General features: G+C 33.6%; 1 protein-coding gene and 1 pseudogene across 7 annotated transcripts in view; one reads left to right on the forward strand and one right to left on the reverse strand.

Moving 5' to 3' along the window:
- LOC145277872 (uncharacterized) overlaps positions 1-16,907 on the reverse strand; it is a 623,323-nt gene that overhangs the window by 502,965 nt on the left and 103,451 nt on the right. For 4 of the 7 annotated variants that reach the window (XM_080129845.1, XM_080129843.1, XM_080129844.1 and 1 more), the window contains exon 1: positions 11,605-11,886. The exons of the other annotated variants lie outside the window; for them this stretch is intronic. In XM_080129845.1, the coding sequence (XP_079985971.1) occupies positions 11,605-11,819 (215 nt within the window). In that variant the 5' untranslated portion in view covers positions 11,820-11,886. Of the gene's footprint in view, positions 1-11,604; positions 11,887-16,907 lie in introns of those variants that run through there. 7 annotated transcript variants of the gene reach the window in all.
- Positions 8,339-8,468, forward strand: LOC145278505 (U2 spliceosomal RNA; annotated as a pseudogene).

Here is a 16,907-nt window from a genome sequence, read left to right on the forward strand (position 1 = left end):
AAGCAGCAGACCCAGAAAACATGTTTCAACATTCCACGAAGAGGGAAGAACTGCTGGTTTCAAATTATCTATCTCCTTAACGTATCTTTGAGTGCTTTTTTACCTTGATAAAATGGTCACTCATTAGAAAATTATATTAAAAAAAATGTTACTAATGAAATCAGTTGCTACAGTTCCCAGACAGTTTGACAAGCTGGTGGCTAATACTGGCACCCATATTGAATTCTAAATGAAACCCCATGCTCGACACTAATCATATTCATTTCTTTTAAGAATTATATTTCAGTAATGAATTATGAACATTCAATAACAGGGACTTACTTTCCACATATTCTGCACTAAGATAAAGAACTAAAGTTAGATTTGAGTTGCTCCAAGTGGTTATCTACCTGTATTAGTTTTCTGCATCACAAACTGCTTTAAATGGTTAACTATTTCAAAATATCCCTCTCTCCTTCTCCAATCTAACACTTTATCTTCAACTCATCATAGCTTTTTATCACAGATCCCCACTTCTTATCTGACAATTCTGACTATGAAACGTTCACCAAACAAGATGATCTGAGAATGTTGTTTCTAAATGTGAAATAGAATATTTCTTACTGTAAGAACAATGGAAGGTTCTGAATTCCTGGAGCTTCTATAAACGAACCCATAATTTTTCTTCTCTATTTTCACACACGATTCTTCTCCAGATCATTAATCCAAAGTCATGCAGAAGTTTGTCTCAAAATAAAGTCTCTGGAAATAATCTACATCTTAACTCTCCAAAAGCCTTTAAAGAGAATAGTCAAGAACAAGATTGTAGAAAAGCAACCTTCAATTGCTGAAGCCGCCAGAGGTGAAAGCAATACATGAATGTTTATAAAAGAAACTATGGTTGGTTTTTAATCACTTTTTTTTTTTTTTTTACATCTTTTTTCTTAATACACCACAGATTCTTGTGCGTTGTCTTTTCAAGCATTTACAACTTTTGGGTGTTTACAGTTATCAATTGTTGCATAGTGATTAATATTTCACGATTTGGATTGAAGTTTAATCATTAAACTTTTGAATAAATTATCAACTGTAAATAAATACCATTGTCAACAAGGTGATAAAATAGGAAAGAAATACTTGCATAAACCATTAATATGTATCCATTTTTGTGGATCTGTATTTACTTGCCTCCTCACAAGGACAAAGATCAGAAACAAGATCAGTTTTGGATCTGGGAAATATACAGCTCTTCATAAAAGGACAGTGAATAAATAAAATAAAAATGGCTCTAATTGTAAAAGAACCTATGCTTGTGAACAAAGACAGAATAAATACTATACTTTTTATCCTTGCGTGAAAGCTGGGAAATCTGAGTTATGTCTTTGGATAAAACATTTTGTAGAGAAAACAATGGGTAATTTACATATAATCGGGATATGTTATTGATGTTAGGCATTAGTTTTTTCCCCTTTAGCTAAAAAGTGTTTTTATTACATTTTCACCACAAACGAGTCACAGTGCCACTTTGACGTAGGGGACTATTATCAGGGACATAAATTGCAGGGATACTATGAAGAGAGCCGAGCAGCAAGATGTCTGTTCACATTACACTTGAACTTCTGCATGTCAGTACAGTCGAGGAAGCAGGAACCCAGAAGGGAATTCCAAAGCCTCTGGGGAAGAGGCTATTAGCGTAGATGGCTTTCTTGTGTCTAGGGATCCGTGTTGGAGTGGGATTTAGCTGCTTGTCGGGGGGGGGGTATTTATGTCAAGGGGGTACAAGGGATTGTAGTTTGTCAGAGCATCCACAATTAAAATACTTGTAAAACAGGCAGTGAAATGCAACATTTCATTGACAGAACAGAGGTTGAAGCTTAGATGACAGTTTAGGACCTATCAGGTTGGCGACTCTTGAACCCCGTCCAAGAGCAAGAGACTAGTAGCAGGTGCACCAGCCTAAATGTGACAATACACCATACACGGGTGAATGATCGCCTTATAGAGGTACAAGATAATTTCAGGTGTAAGTAACTTTCTAGCATGGTAGAGAGCGCCCGTCTCCCTCACAGCAACCGTGGCAATGCCCTCGATATATTCGTTCCAGCTCATCCTCCCTGTGAACATTAAGCCAAGGAGTTTGAACAAAGTACTTTCAGGTAATGTATCTAGCCATAGCTATTGAAGGTTGGGAAGGTTTCTTGTAATTATTAAATGAAACTAGCTTAATTTTGGCAGCATTGAATGTTACCATCCATTTTTGACCCCATTCCACTACAGACTAGATGTCTTCCTCTAGGGTTTCTGCCATTGCTTTGGATATGTGTTCATTCGCTTTCCCCTCATGCCTGTTAGCGAACGTGGTATCATCAGCAAATATACCCATCTCAGAGACTATTTTATCAGGGAGGTCATTTATGAATATCAGGAATAATAAGGTCCAATGATCGACCCCTGACATACGTACACCCGCATGCATATTATTGTTTAGACGTATGATCATCAAGGACAACCTGGATTCTCTTATTTAGGAAGGATTTAATTATGTTAAGTATTCATTCAGTAATACCATAGGATCTGATTTTCATAAGAGCATCGTGCCATACCATGTCAAAAGCCTTAGATATATCTAGGACTACTGATATGACGATTCATCACTTTATGTAATTGAAAAAAAGAAAATCTAACAAAGTTATCTTGTAAATTGGACCTAGATAGCATTTAAGCTGACAGATTGATATTTGCTTAAATTCGTTTTGATTTCTTTGAAAAAATAATTACAGCCCGAAAAATATTTCAAACGTTTTTACTAATGCTTGTTAAAGAAAAATCAGCTTACCTCATTAAAAATCGCATTTCAACATTTTTGATAATCAGATAAACAATTACATTCCTTTTAACGTAGGTATTAGCTCATTCATTTCTTAACATTACTGGAATATCGTACCGATAGGTAAACATGTGTCAATTATACCAAATAATTAAAGGGCTGTTATTTAAAGTGATATTTTTATCAAATGCTGTTGAGCCGTTGTCTTTATCTAATTTCTCTCCAATCTCAATCATAGTTACCAATTTGCACCTTGTTTCAGAGTGCTCCTGACAAACTTATTAACCCTTATCTTAAAGTGTCCTATGGGCCTTGATAAGCGAGTGCTCGTTAGTACATAAACAATCCCATTATGAAAATAAAAATCAAGGTGTGTGTGTGTTATTAAATCTGAAATCCTTATACCAATTTCATTAAAATTCATTGAATGATTTTGATTCAAATCAAATGTTTAAAGTTTGAGGCTTAAACTTAAGTGGTCTTAAAAATAAAAAAAATTGAAATTCAGAGATCTTAATTGGCATCTAGCAACTATGGATCAAATTTCATTTAAATCTGAAATATTCACATTCTCAAACGGAAAATTGTGCCCAGATTACACCAATAACCCTTTCCCAGCATTAATCAACAGAAAAGACTCGATTCTCCTCCATGACAATGCCAGACAGCATTGTTGCTAAACAGACTCTGCAGAAGTTGAACGAATTGGGTTACGAATCAGCCTCATCCGCCATACTCTCCAGACCTCCCACTTTTTTAAGCATCTCGACAACTTTCTGCATAAGAAATGTTTCAAAAACCTAAGAAATGTCAAAAACGCCTACAGCAACTTGATCACCAAAACATAAGATTTTTACGTTACTGGCATAAATATACTTGTTTTGCATTATCAAAGGGTTGAATCTGATCAACCTGATACAAAGAGAAAATCAAAAATTAGTCTTAGTTATTAAATCTCTTTATATTCATTTTTTCACCAGCTACAAGTTAAATAGTATTAATAATTAGTAATAATTAATTGTGGAGATATTTCCTGTTATTTTTGATAGACTAGTCTACTCTTCTGTTTTATAGTAAGTTTTATTATGTTTGATCCATTATAAGAAGAAAGAGAGTGAGAAATTGACACAAAGGATAATGATAAAAACTGGATAAAATAAAAACAGAGATGGGGACTGAATCAAATAACATACAATGAGAGAGGGTGAGAGTAATAGACAGAAAATTAGTAAATTACTTGGTAAATAAATTGCAAATTACAACTAATTAGAACCAATAAAATTGATCTTTTTCTTTCTTTCAAACGTAACTCAATCCCAATATCAAAGAATATTTTAATGTGCATTACGTGAATATATAAAAAAAACGCGTTTTGGAAACAAACGTCGATTAACTCAGCTTTAGTATAATAATACATTTACACATCTTGTATATGTAGAGATTCTAGTTTGTAAATTTAATATCAATTTTTTTTTTTAAGACAATGGAAGTAAGAATTTTGATATTTCTTTTTATATTTTGACTTAAAATTGATTATATTTTCTTATATTTTAAGGGAGCAAAACAAAACTAAGGTCTCCAGAGCTCTACTGAAACTATTCCTTCAGGTTGTCCCTAGCATGTTTGAACCTCCCTAACCGGTGTCAGTTCAAAGGAAGGTCATGCCGACTTTAAAATTCACATGATCATACAAGCTGCTGCTGCTGCATGATGTCATACCTGTCATCTAAATCATAATACACGGTTTTTTTAATGTCTTCTTTATTGCAGGAGATAAATCCTTCGAATAGTCAATATAAATATTAGTCATTACAAGTGAAAGTTGCAGTTTTTATAACCAAGGATTATATTTAAGTAAACTTTGTATTATTTGAAATATTTAGAGTACTATTGTCATCTTTGGCATTTAAGTTATTACTAATTAACACCGTTGTTCGTTGTGCTATGTGTTGTGAAAATGACAGTCTTCTGAAAGTTGAAGGTTCAATCCTTACTACAAGCGATAACTAAGAATAACTTAACCATGACCGGGAAGAAGTGTTAACGGAATGAGAACAGTCTATCCTTGTGGATTAAATAAAGAGTTCAATTCGAAATTCTGCATAGATTCCAAAGTTTGAAAAGATTGGAAATAATATCACTGAAATCATAAAGTTTATCAAAACGGCAGACGAGCTAAAAGCTCTTTTCAGAAAAAAAAAAAAAAAAAAAATCATAATTATGTAATAAAACTATTTTATAGATTTTATTATTGAAATCAATTTTTTCATTGATTAAAATTCACTGATTACTCTAACGTTTTCCTCCATAGAAGAAAGCTCAAAAAGCCATTGTTGCCTTTAAGCCTGTGAAAAGTTGAAATATACTACTGCTACTACTATTATCCTTACAAACTTCAGAGTTCAGATATGTAGGTAGTAATGAGAGTATTAATTGAGATGATCCTTCGAAATTAAATCTTTTTTGTCATGTTTGGGACTTCTACACAAATTTTATTTACATATGTTTAACTTTTAGAAGGAATTTGTACTTGGAGGATTCTTCAAACTACTATTCTAATCTTGCCTGCTAATTTTACAACCTTTCAGTCGATGTAACCTCCGACCTTCTTCAGGTGAAGCTTTTCGAATTTGGTATGATTTAGGTCAAACTCAGAAACCTATACGAAATTTTCATTTAATTTTTTAAATTTAATTTACAGGGTACATTGTTCTTATTCCGTCAGCCATGACCGAGTAGAAATGTTAAGTAGTTTTTTAAATTTTAGTTTAGCTGAACAGACGAGATACAAAATATCAATCCCAGCTCCAAAACAAAAAATGAGTCATTTTATTAGCTTGTTCTTTTAGTGCCTATGTCCTGGGTTCAAATCAAAGTAATTTTTATTAGTTCAAATTTATAACATGATATTGATAGATAGTATTATTGACACAGTGAGATATATTTATAATAGATGTAGCACGTTTATAATATATTATTTTATCTATCCACACAAGATATAAGGAGATATTTTATGTACCGATTTTCAGTATTTATTTCAACAGCGCTTCATACTTGAACAATGTAGAGTTATGAAAATGTTGATCAAGCTACACAGAGGCTTCCACATTTCATTTACATAGGGAATTGTCAGACTAAAATTTATAAAATTCGTGTTACCGAATGCTTTTATACACGCACACAAATGATGTTTAGATTAGCTGACTCACCCAGCAGTCATTGTTATTCCCTCCTACAGGTTAATGTTTCCATTAGTCAATGTATATATGAACGGTAACCAGATTTTAAAAGTTTGATCTGAATAACTTTAACTTTGCTTCAAACTAGTCAATTTTAATTTGTTATTGTTGTATCATGTTATTAGCAACAACGTACTTCACTACAATTTATTTTTTAATTATTTAATCTGGCCCAGGCGACTGATATGAAATATTTTAAAATCATTAAAAAATCAAAAACAGCAAAAGGAACAACTTATATTTTAACTGAAGAACATATGTGTTGTCTACCTTTCAATGGAAATTTCTTTATAGGTTGCTTAAAAATATGTAGACAAATAAAAATTACAAACTAAAATGACTTTACTGCATTCTGAGCAACACTGATATAGGCACAGCTAGTAAATATGAAAGTAAACATGTTTATTTATAAAACAGGTCATACAGACGGTGAATATGACAATGGTTGGGACTATGAAGACAGTAATGAACACGATGTTGATTACCTTCTACATAATCACCTGGAATCCGAATGAGGACTATTCAAATACAGTTGTGTCAAACTAAATCAATTTTATTAAGTTTACTAGTTATATCTACCCGACGTTACATGGGATGCATCGAAGTCGTTTTAGTTTTTATTTTTTTGTATTCATATTTATTTTTAACATATACACACAAAAAAAAAAATAAATAAAAGATAAAATTCTAGTTGTAAGGAAGACGACTCTTTATATTCTTAAACTACAATTGTGAATTATGCCCCTTGCTGATTTTAATTTTTTTTTTTTTTTTTTTTTTTTTTTTTTAGTCCTAATCAAAAAATGTTACAATCTGCTTCTTGGGTGAGACTACAGAATTTTTTAAAAATAAATTATAGTGGCAATAAAATGATATAACAATTAGATAGTTTGATACATCAATTTAAATGCTACTCAGATTAAACTTGAAAATCTAGCCAGACATTGCCCGGGATTGAATGATCAAATATTTCACTCATTTTTTATTGTCATTGAAATCTGTGAAATTGCTCATTTTCAATCAAATCGATTGATTGCCTGCTCTAGTTGGTGACCTATCGTGGTGCACCAGAGAAGAAAGCTCATATGTTTCTTACACCGACTTAGTTCACAATACATTGTACTTTATATTGTACTGTAGAGAACCTACTGTTGATTTTATAAAATTATTTTTTATAAAGGTTTACATGAAAGTTTAAAATGCAAAACTCAAGTATCATACTTCAATTCTGCTCTAAACAGAAACATTCATTTTGAACGCGCCCCTGTCATATCAAAGAACCTACTGTTGATTTTGTATGTTGATGCTTGCAATTTGTGTGGTAATAAATGCACTTATGTTAGGCTGTGTAAGGTGTTAATTTTGATCAAATCCAAACATTAACAAGTATCTTTGTGTGAAATTTCATAAAAAAAAAATTAAGTCAACCCAACCGTTTTCCAGTCCATAGGAAATGAACTCACACACGAAGTTCCTTTTATATAATAGAGGATTTTGTAACTACTTATGGACACATAACTCCAAGAAGATGCATAATTGATGCCATTGTGGAACCATTTATGCAGAGTTTCAATTCCAGTCATAGTTATTACAATCATCCCTCACTGTTAGGAAAGGTACAAAATATCACAATAACCGTTTGACGTTTTTTATGGAAATCGCTCCAGACAAGGCATAATGCCACTTGATGTAAGAAGCTATTAAGAAAAAAAAAAAAGAAAAAAGCTACTTCAATATCAAACCAGCCAATGATAAATGTGAGATGGATAGATTTTGAAATAAGGGAAGCAAAAGTTACAGTAAAACTTTAAGAGAACGCTCTGTTTCACGTTGTTATACAAAAAATTAAACGAAATTTAAAGTTCCATTCCGTTTTAATCTTTTTTGTAACTTGCCCCCTCTCCAAATCAAAAGTAATCGAAAGAATAACATTCAACAATTGTACTGTTATATATATATATATATATATATATATATATTTTATTCCTAAAAACAAAAAAAAAGAAAAGCCATTGTATATAATTTTATTGTTAAAAAAAAAAAAAAAAAATTGTACATATTGTCATCTGGGGCTTTAAGTAGATCCAACTCCTAGAGTGAATGCGGTATTGTGGTGATTGCAACTAGTGATAGGGAATAGACAAGTGGACGACTCCCGACACCCATCTTCCCCCCCCCCACACCCTTTCTGGCCTCATGCCACATTTAAAAAGAATTAGTTGCCTGTTTTATATAATTTTAACCCTAAAATTCTGTAAAATTTGTGATTTTTTCTTCTTAAATAAATATTTATATATCTTGGCCTTTTGGTCAAGATCAAAGTGTAGTATCTGTTCTTCAGATGCTGCACTTCTATTTCTTGTTCTCTTTCAGTGGAGGAGAAATCCTTCACGACTGAGACAATTTTTATTTTTGTACCTTTTCTCCACGTTAAAAAACGACCCTGGTGTCTAACTGTCCCGTGGGGAGGCATTGTAAATAGGTATATTATATATATATACTAGCAGGGGTGCCCGGCGTTGCTCGGGTGTTTGGAGGTGTATGCTGTGCAAAAAAAGCAAAAAAACAAAAAAATGGTTAATTTTTTAAAACTTTGACCCCTATTATGACCCCTTAAAATTTATTGTTTCGGGCTCACATCACTTTAAGTTAGATCCATGTTCAAGGAACCTATATCTAAAATTTCAAGTGTCTAGACCCAAAATTGTCGGAGGAGTTTGGTAGAGTTCTTAAAGGTCAAACGTTGAAATTTGACCCCTTAACAGCCAAATTTCTGGCTGACACCCGTCACATCGATTTTCCCAAATCTCAGTACCCTGTATTTCAAATTTCGAGTCTATAGACTAAAAATTGACAGAGTTATTGCGTAGGGAAATGTACACAGACAGACAGACACACACGTTCACTTATATATATATATATATATATATATATATATAAAAATAACGGAAGATTTATTTTCATAATTTTTTATAAAAATATTTACAAAAACGAAATAATTTAAATTTTTAAATGAAAAAAGTCAATTTGGTTATACCTTTTTTTGGTATTTTTTGTTATACAAGTCCAACTCATTGCTCACATTAAAAATGTCAGCTTTTATAGATTTTCGGGTATGCTTAAAACGAATACCCCCCCTCCAACCTCCCCATGTTAAGAACAGCTTTCGGAATAGACACCCCCAACCTTGTCAGCATACCCGAAAATCTAGAAAAGTTGACATGTCGAATGGGAATGGAACGAAATTTAAATTGTCATTACATTTTTAAAACAACAATCGTAAAACAGAGCGTTCTTCCAAGTTTTACCACAGTTACGTAACTACTGAAAATAAACCTATGGTTCATTTTCTACTCTCAAAGGAGCAAAATGTAGTATCCGTTCTGATACTACATTTATTCTGTCCTCGGTCAGTGACAAATTCTTCTAGACTGAGACATTTTTTATTTTTGTCCCAATTTAAAAGATTATTATTATTAGAGAGAGCTAGATTTTCCCTCAAACCGACCTTGTGTCTAACTCTGCCCTTGTCGGGGAGAAATAAATAAATCGAGTAGATTTTCTTCAGACAAATCAAACATAACTACAGTATAAAAAAAAATGTGCTTGATCAAACTGAAATCAACTCTGAAGAGTTTGAATTCTTCTGAGGTCTATTGTGTTCAATTACCCACGAATAACACTATTAAAAGGTCCCCTCCCCTCACACACTGCCAGCAACTCTGGGTAAGGTAAAATAGTAAATGGTGTTCAACTAATCATACAAAATTGTGCAGTAGCATTAAATGACCTCCCCTCCCACCACCACACACAAAAATAAGGGCACAAAAAACAAGATACACTTGAAGATTGAAGGTTACATCGGCCAAAACGTTGATAAACACTGAAGATGAGAACAATTGTCTTAACAACCCACATAATACACAAACAACTGTTTTGGAACTTTTCAAAAGAGAAGTAGACTTTTGATTTACTTTCAATAGCCTTGTAACTCACTTCCCTTTTTTACTGCTTTAGTCCTCACATTCCCTGAACAATGTTTCTGACAAAGAGGGAAGAACTGCTGTATTTCGAGTCAATATCTACCCATGTAACACACATCGTTGGCTAGTTAAAAAGGTTAAAATCTTGAAATGTTTCCTTCTTTGGTTTTTCTTCGAGGGGAGGAGGGCTCCCTACATCAAGTAGCTTTATATCTTGTATGGAGCAATTTTCATTAAAAAATAAATTTGTATTGTTCTGACATCTATTCATTTTAGTTGCTATTTTTACATTTTAGTTGATGGAATCTCCAACATTCTTCAGATGCATCTTTCCAAACTCTTGAATCTATACAGAATTTCAAATTCAAATTTGTTAGATTGTTCTCGTTCCGTCAACCATAAAAATTTGTACAATTTCTTAATACCTTTAGACTACCATCATGGATTAAAAGTGATGAGTATCAATCATTTCAAATGACAATCTTCAAGTTGAAGGTTCAATGCTTACTGTAGGCGATAATAACTAAGAATAAAATTAAAAATTACTTGATGCTTCTACCTGCTAATGGTTGAAAGAACGAGGAAAATTTACCACAGTGGATTAAATAAATTCAAAATTACGTATAGATTGAAATTTTTATGTCGAACATGGCAAACTTTGAAAAGATGCAGCTGAAGAACATCGGAGGTTATATCATCCGTAACGTTGTGAACAAAGAATAATCCAAATAATAAAGAACTACTTTTACATACGAAATGTATATATATATATATATATATATATATATATATATATAATTTTTTTTTTTTTTACACTCATCATGTTTGTATAATAACATTAAATAGACGGCTAATTTACTCCATGTGCTTGTGAATAAACAAAGCGAAAAATGAGAGGAGTTTAGCTTTCTTTAAACATGTGGTTTGGTTGTTTTATGGCATATCGACTCTTCATATTATTTAAAAGTTCAGTAAATTAGGAAAATGTTTTTATGTTTCAAATATTTATTTATGGTGTTTGGTTTGGTTGTTTTGTAGATGATTGTTATTTTTGTTTTTAACTTTGTAGAATATGATTGAGTTTTGCAAAAGAAAGAAAAAAAATAATATCAATGTTTGGTGCATTTCAGGTCAGGAAGCCAGTATCTTCAGACAACGTAACCTGGTAGCACCAGACTAACCATGCGGATTATTAATCGAGGGGAGGGCTAAGACAACCCCTATGTTGGGTGGTTCCTCTTTTAAAAAGCCGAGGTTCATATCCTGTAAGAGTCTTATTTTTCATTCATTTTTTTTTTTCAACCACATCGGTTAAACTGTTTATTTATTTATTTATTTATTTACATTAGATAAATAAAAAAAATAAAATTAAATTAAAAAAGCTTGATGCATAATATATTGACAGAAATAAATTCCAATATTAACTATAAAAAATATAAGTTTAAGTTTGGATATTATTTTAAACTTCTAAACTACAATGAACTTCGAAAGCCTGTTTTATTTGAAGAAAATTCTCCGTATATGAATAAACATGTATAAAAAGTTGTTAAAAGAAAAACAAAAAAAAAAAACTTACCAACAACATTCAAGTGGACTCAGGCTAAGAGATTTTGACGATGTGATCCAAAAATAATTGGTAAAAAGTTTTTGCAGAAGCGCACAAGAGGAGGTAAACGGATAGGAAGAGGTTTCCGGATATGCAAATTTATTTGGGACAAGGGGACCCGCAAAATTCTCCCCATTACAAGTTGAGGTAAGGTCCTCATCGGAGAGGCATCTTCGGTACGACATGAAGAATGGTGTGACTTTCGCACGTGTGACGGTTTTTTTTTTTTTTTTTTTTTTTTTTTTTTTGTGTATGCGAGTTAAGTTGGGGTTAAGTTAGCACACATTGTCAACTCGTGTTGTGACTGTACTAAGTATTGACTTAAAGAAGATGAATCAGCTCACAAACAGGAACTAAGAGAGAGAGAGAGAGAGAGAGAGAGAGAGAGAGAGAGAGAGAGAGAGAGAGAGAGAGAGCTGGCTTAGAAACAACAGTTGAGTATCGCATGGACAGCTAAAATGTATACAACTGTATTGCCTGCAAATGCACCAAACTCCAGTGTTACTCATCTTTCTAGTTCACAATGCAAAAGCGGATGAAGAGAAAAAAAAAAAAGACCCTAAGCTCTTTCTCTCTCTCGTGTAGTTGTTTTATTGACAAGACCCTAGATACAGCCTCGCTCAGTACAAAACAGTTCAGAGACCCAATCTACAATCTAGGTAATGACCAAAGAGCAAAGTGTAGTATCTCTTCTAATGCTGCACGTCATCTTTTCTGTTCTCAGTCAGTGGAAGAGAAATCTTTCTAGACTAAGACAATTTTTATTATTATCCAAATTCAGGGTGACCCCTTTCGGAGGGAGAAAGATTTCTCCATTTAAAACTGATTTTATGTCTAAATATGCTCTCTTGGAGACGTAAGTGAATAGAAACCAAAGAATTGAGGTCCTGGATATGACCTTAAACTCTATCCGATGGTGAGGCCCCAGCTTGCAGGCTTTGGGGAGTGTGGAGCCACCCCTTAATTGGCATTGCTCCCAGGTTCACTGACCCAGAGTGGTAGTACCTGTTAGGACCCCAACTATGGGTTAAATAGAAAGCGACTTATAAAATATATATATATATATATATATATATATATATATATATATATTCTATTAAATAAAAATTTTCTTCAAAATCACTGGATTCGGCATTAAATAACCTGAAAAGGGTTGATATGACGTAAGACAAAAATAACCAACCCACCAACCAACCAAAGAATTTAAACCAAATGTTATATTATCCATTCTAAGCATGGTCCATTGAATATGATTCACATTCTGTGTTGATTATTCTTATTCTTGCAAAACTTTCACAAGTCAGTGTATAATAAATGAAAAATGTTGAAGTTTCATGTTGCTCCTATTTATTTACTTGCTTTTCCATGCGAGACAAATTAAACACAAGATAAATTTTTAATGTGGGGGGGGGGGAAATCAAGCCTTGATTGGTAACAAAGAGAAACCTCAACTCAGTTTAGGATGGATTGAGACTAACCGAGGACAGAACAGATACTACACCATGATCCTAGTCTGGAAGTTGGATAAATTATCTGGGAATTAATTTCTGAAACTTTTCACTCACAGTTTATCATAGTCAAATATGTTTAAAAGAACGATTGCTGTTTAATTGTGCACGTGCACATACTAGTTGTGCAAACAGTTTGGCTACATATTTGCATACATGTTTTAGCAAAAGCTTCATGATTTTTTTTTTTTTTTTTTTTTTTTTTACATAGCGATCACCACTTATCAAGGCCTGGAAGCCACTCAGGGATAAGGGTTATTGCAAGTGCATTACGTTAGTGTGGAGATTTGATGAAGTGTTTACTTAAGGGGGCGGTTCATTAGGAATTTGTTAACATTGGACTTGAAGACATCCAAGTTGTAGTCCGGTGGGAAGCAGGCAGATGGCACAGAGTTCCACAGGCGTGCAGTTCTAAGAAAGAAGCTTTGTTCATGGAATCCACGTTTTGATTTAGGCACAGATATAGAGTGGGGGAAATTTTTCACAGTGGATTCAGCTAGACGGGTGTTTTTCGTGAAAGATTGGCGAGGGGGGACCAGAGATTGGAGTTCAGACGAGCACCTGCCATGGAAATAACGATAAAACAAGGATAGGCTCGCAACGTCTCTTCTGTGGGAGAGAGGTTGCAGGGTAGAGAAAAGGGCATCCCCCACTAAGCCACAAAGTCTATTTTGTACTCTGTCAAGGCAGGATAGGCTGTTTTTAGCAGCTCCTGCCCAGATATGGCAACAGTATTTCATCCTTGGATGTACTTGGCTTTTATATAGATAGAGAATTGCATCAGTAGTGAGATATCTTCTGGAGCGGTAGAAGGATCCCACCATCTTTCCAGCGACCTTGGCAACAGACTTGATGTACGTGTTCCATTTCAGATCAGGAGTAAAGGTCAAACCCAAAAGCTTGTCAAAACACGGGGCCTCACCCAGACGAGAGTCATCCATCACAATTGATGCCAGATGGGGATCAGAGCGTTGATGATGTAAGGATAGAAGTTTGGTTTGGGATGCATTAAAGGTAACCAGCCACGTCTTCCCCCACTGAACCACGCGCTCGAGATCAGAGGAGAGAGAATCAGAGAACTTTGTCATTTACAGTGATGATGACAAAACAAATATAGTTCTACTTGTTGAGCACTATTGGATGATCATACTACTTTTATAGGATTGACCCGTGATTATTATATATATATATATATATATATATATATATATATAAATAAATTTAATCGTAACGTAAGGTTGTTACGGCCATATTATAAATATAGAAATAAAAATTAAAAAAAAAATGAATTATGTGAAATGAAAAAAATAGTGAAATCTTATTTAGGAACTCAACGAATGGGATATATAAAAAAATTTTTAAATGGCTAAGGGTTTTTTGTGGAAACTTATGACTTTCTTCTTAAATAAGGATACGAAAATTAGGTGATATATTAATATTTAAATGTGCTTTCCACGGAGGTTACCTCAAGGGTAAATGTTCATCACATGCTTCTTTTTCCATTAAGAGAATTTTTCTTTTTTTTTTTCTTTCTCTTCAAACAATGTTCTATTGTCAAGAGTGTTTTTATTCATAAAGTCTGAAGAAATGCTGGTTTTTGAAAATATTCAAAGGATATGTTTGAAATTGTCGACCGGGCATGGAAACAATTGTAACGTAAAATGAAAGACAATTTTTGTTGCTATCAACACCTTTTTTGAAGTCTTGATTTTGCTTACACAGTATATTAATGCTCAATTATGAAATATAATTTTGTAGCTTACTTTTTAAGTCATCTCTTTTAGGCTTAAAACTTATTGGTATAGGAAAATTTACTGGATTACACGAACTCATTATATATATATATATTATATATATATAGAGAGAGAGATATGACTATATTTCATCACAAATTTATGTACAAAAATATAATTTTATGCGTAAACTTTCAGTATTTACTTCAAAAGTCAATAAATATTAAAAAATTGGCCAAAAATATTAATTCCTTCACCCTCAACTGGTCACTTTTCTACAGGGAGGGGTCGCTTTTTTCGGATATTTTTGAAAGTCATCCCCTCTTTTTTTTTCCACTTTCTTTTCCTTCTTCGTGGTACGGATTCGAGCCTGCCTGCTCACTACCACGTTTTTTTCTTTGTGCTCGCAATTTTTTTTTTTTTTTTTTTTTGCTCAACTAACACTCTTACACACACCTCCACTTTCTTTTCCGCCTTCACATCACAGGTTCGAGCCTGCTTGCCTACTACAATTTTTTTTTTTTTCTTGTTCAACACACACCTACAAACACCCGGGCACCCAGGCTAGTTCTTCATAAAAGCCAGTAGGAGTTTACCAGATTAAGGAGATCTTATTTGGGCCATGAATACTATGTGATTTATTTATTTAGTCAGGATTTTCTTGTAGCAAAAAGTATTCTTATGTCAGGTTGTCCTGACAACCCCCTGTACAGAGAGACTTTAGACATTTGAGGATAAGGTCTACTAGGGATTCAAGATCTCTTTTTAATGTGTGTATTAAGGTAGCATTCTTTTATTTAAGCAAACATTGATAAACTTAATAGAATGCCTAGCTTGATTAGACCAATTTTTTTTTAAACCTTTTTGTATCAAAAATCAAAAATAAAAAAAAATAAATAAATAATAGGCTGGTGCAAAAACAATATCGTTTTCTCACATGTACTTTTATATATGACTAGCCTGGGTGCCCGGCGTTGCCCCGGTGTTTAGGCTCGTGTTGAGCAAAAAAAGTGGTAGTTTCGAAAATATTGGCGAAGAAAGCGACTCCTCCCTGTAGGTAAGTGCCAAGTTGAGGGTGAAGGAATTAATATTTTTGGCCAATTTTTCGATATTTGTCGTCCGAAGGGTTGAGCGTCAAATTGATACCGATCTCGTGAAAATCCATCGCCTCTGCCGAAAGTTTTTGTGAGACATACATACATTTAAACAGACAGGTGAGATTTATATTATACACTAGCGGGGGGATACTCGGCGTTGCCCAGGTGTAAAAGAAAAAAAGTTTTGGTAGGTAGTTAGACTGATGACTTCCCGCCACACTACGATGGCAGAGAAATGAGAATGTGTGAAATAAAATGATTAAAAAGTGATGAGACAGGTGCGTGTTTAATGAGGTCAAACATCACGCCACAGTGAAGGAAAAGTGGCAGGTGCATGCGGAATTTAATTCTGCACTTAATTTTCTGTGGGATAGCTCTTTTGGGTTTGTTTCTTTTTTTACCCAACGGCATCTGGTTTTGTTTCAACATGTTGGGGAAAACCAGCCCCCTTTATTAGGGGAGTGTGTCCAAATAAAAGCAATTATCTGATATGACGATGAAAACCAACATTGACCAAATGTCCATCGCTTTCTGGACGTTCTGTGTGCCGGGGAACTGCTGATACAGATTCATTTTCGCTTTTTTATACTGAAAACCGAAACAAAGACGTGGCGGTTGAAAAAAAATCTCAAAAATAGCGTGTAAAAGTCGGGCAAATTAAAAGATAGATGCAACCTCCATTTGTAACTCGTGTGTATTATGATTTAGACAGTATATAAAGTTTTAAGGAGTGACCCCCCCCCACCGAACGCCCCCCCCCTCCCCGAAGAAAGCCTTTGGCAGACATACACAAAAAATGCACACACACATTTTCACTTTTATATAGATTTCTGAATTAATTTATTGATAGCCAGGTTATATATAATTTTGAAGCGCTTTTTTTCGCTCTATTAAATCACGTTTTTCGTTACCGTTTTCAATCTCTTCATTTTTTT

This window comes from Euprymna scolopes, chromosome 6 (assembly GCF_053919585.1).
Source record: "Euprymna scolopes isolate OS-2025 chromosome 6, ASM5391958v1, whole genome shotgun sequence".
Taxonomy (NCBI): domain Eukaryota; kingdom Metazoa; phylum Mollusca; class Cephalopoda; order Sepiida; family Sepiolidae; genus Euprymna; species Euprymna scolopes.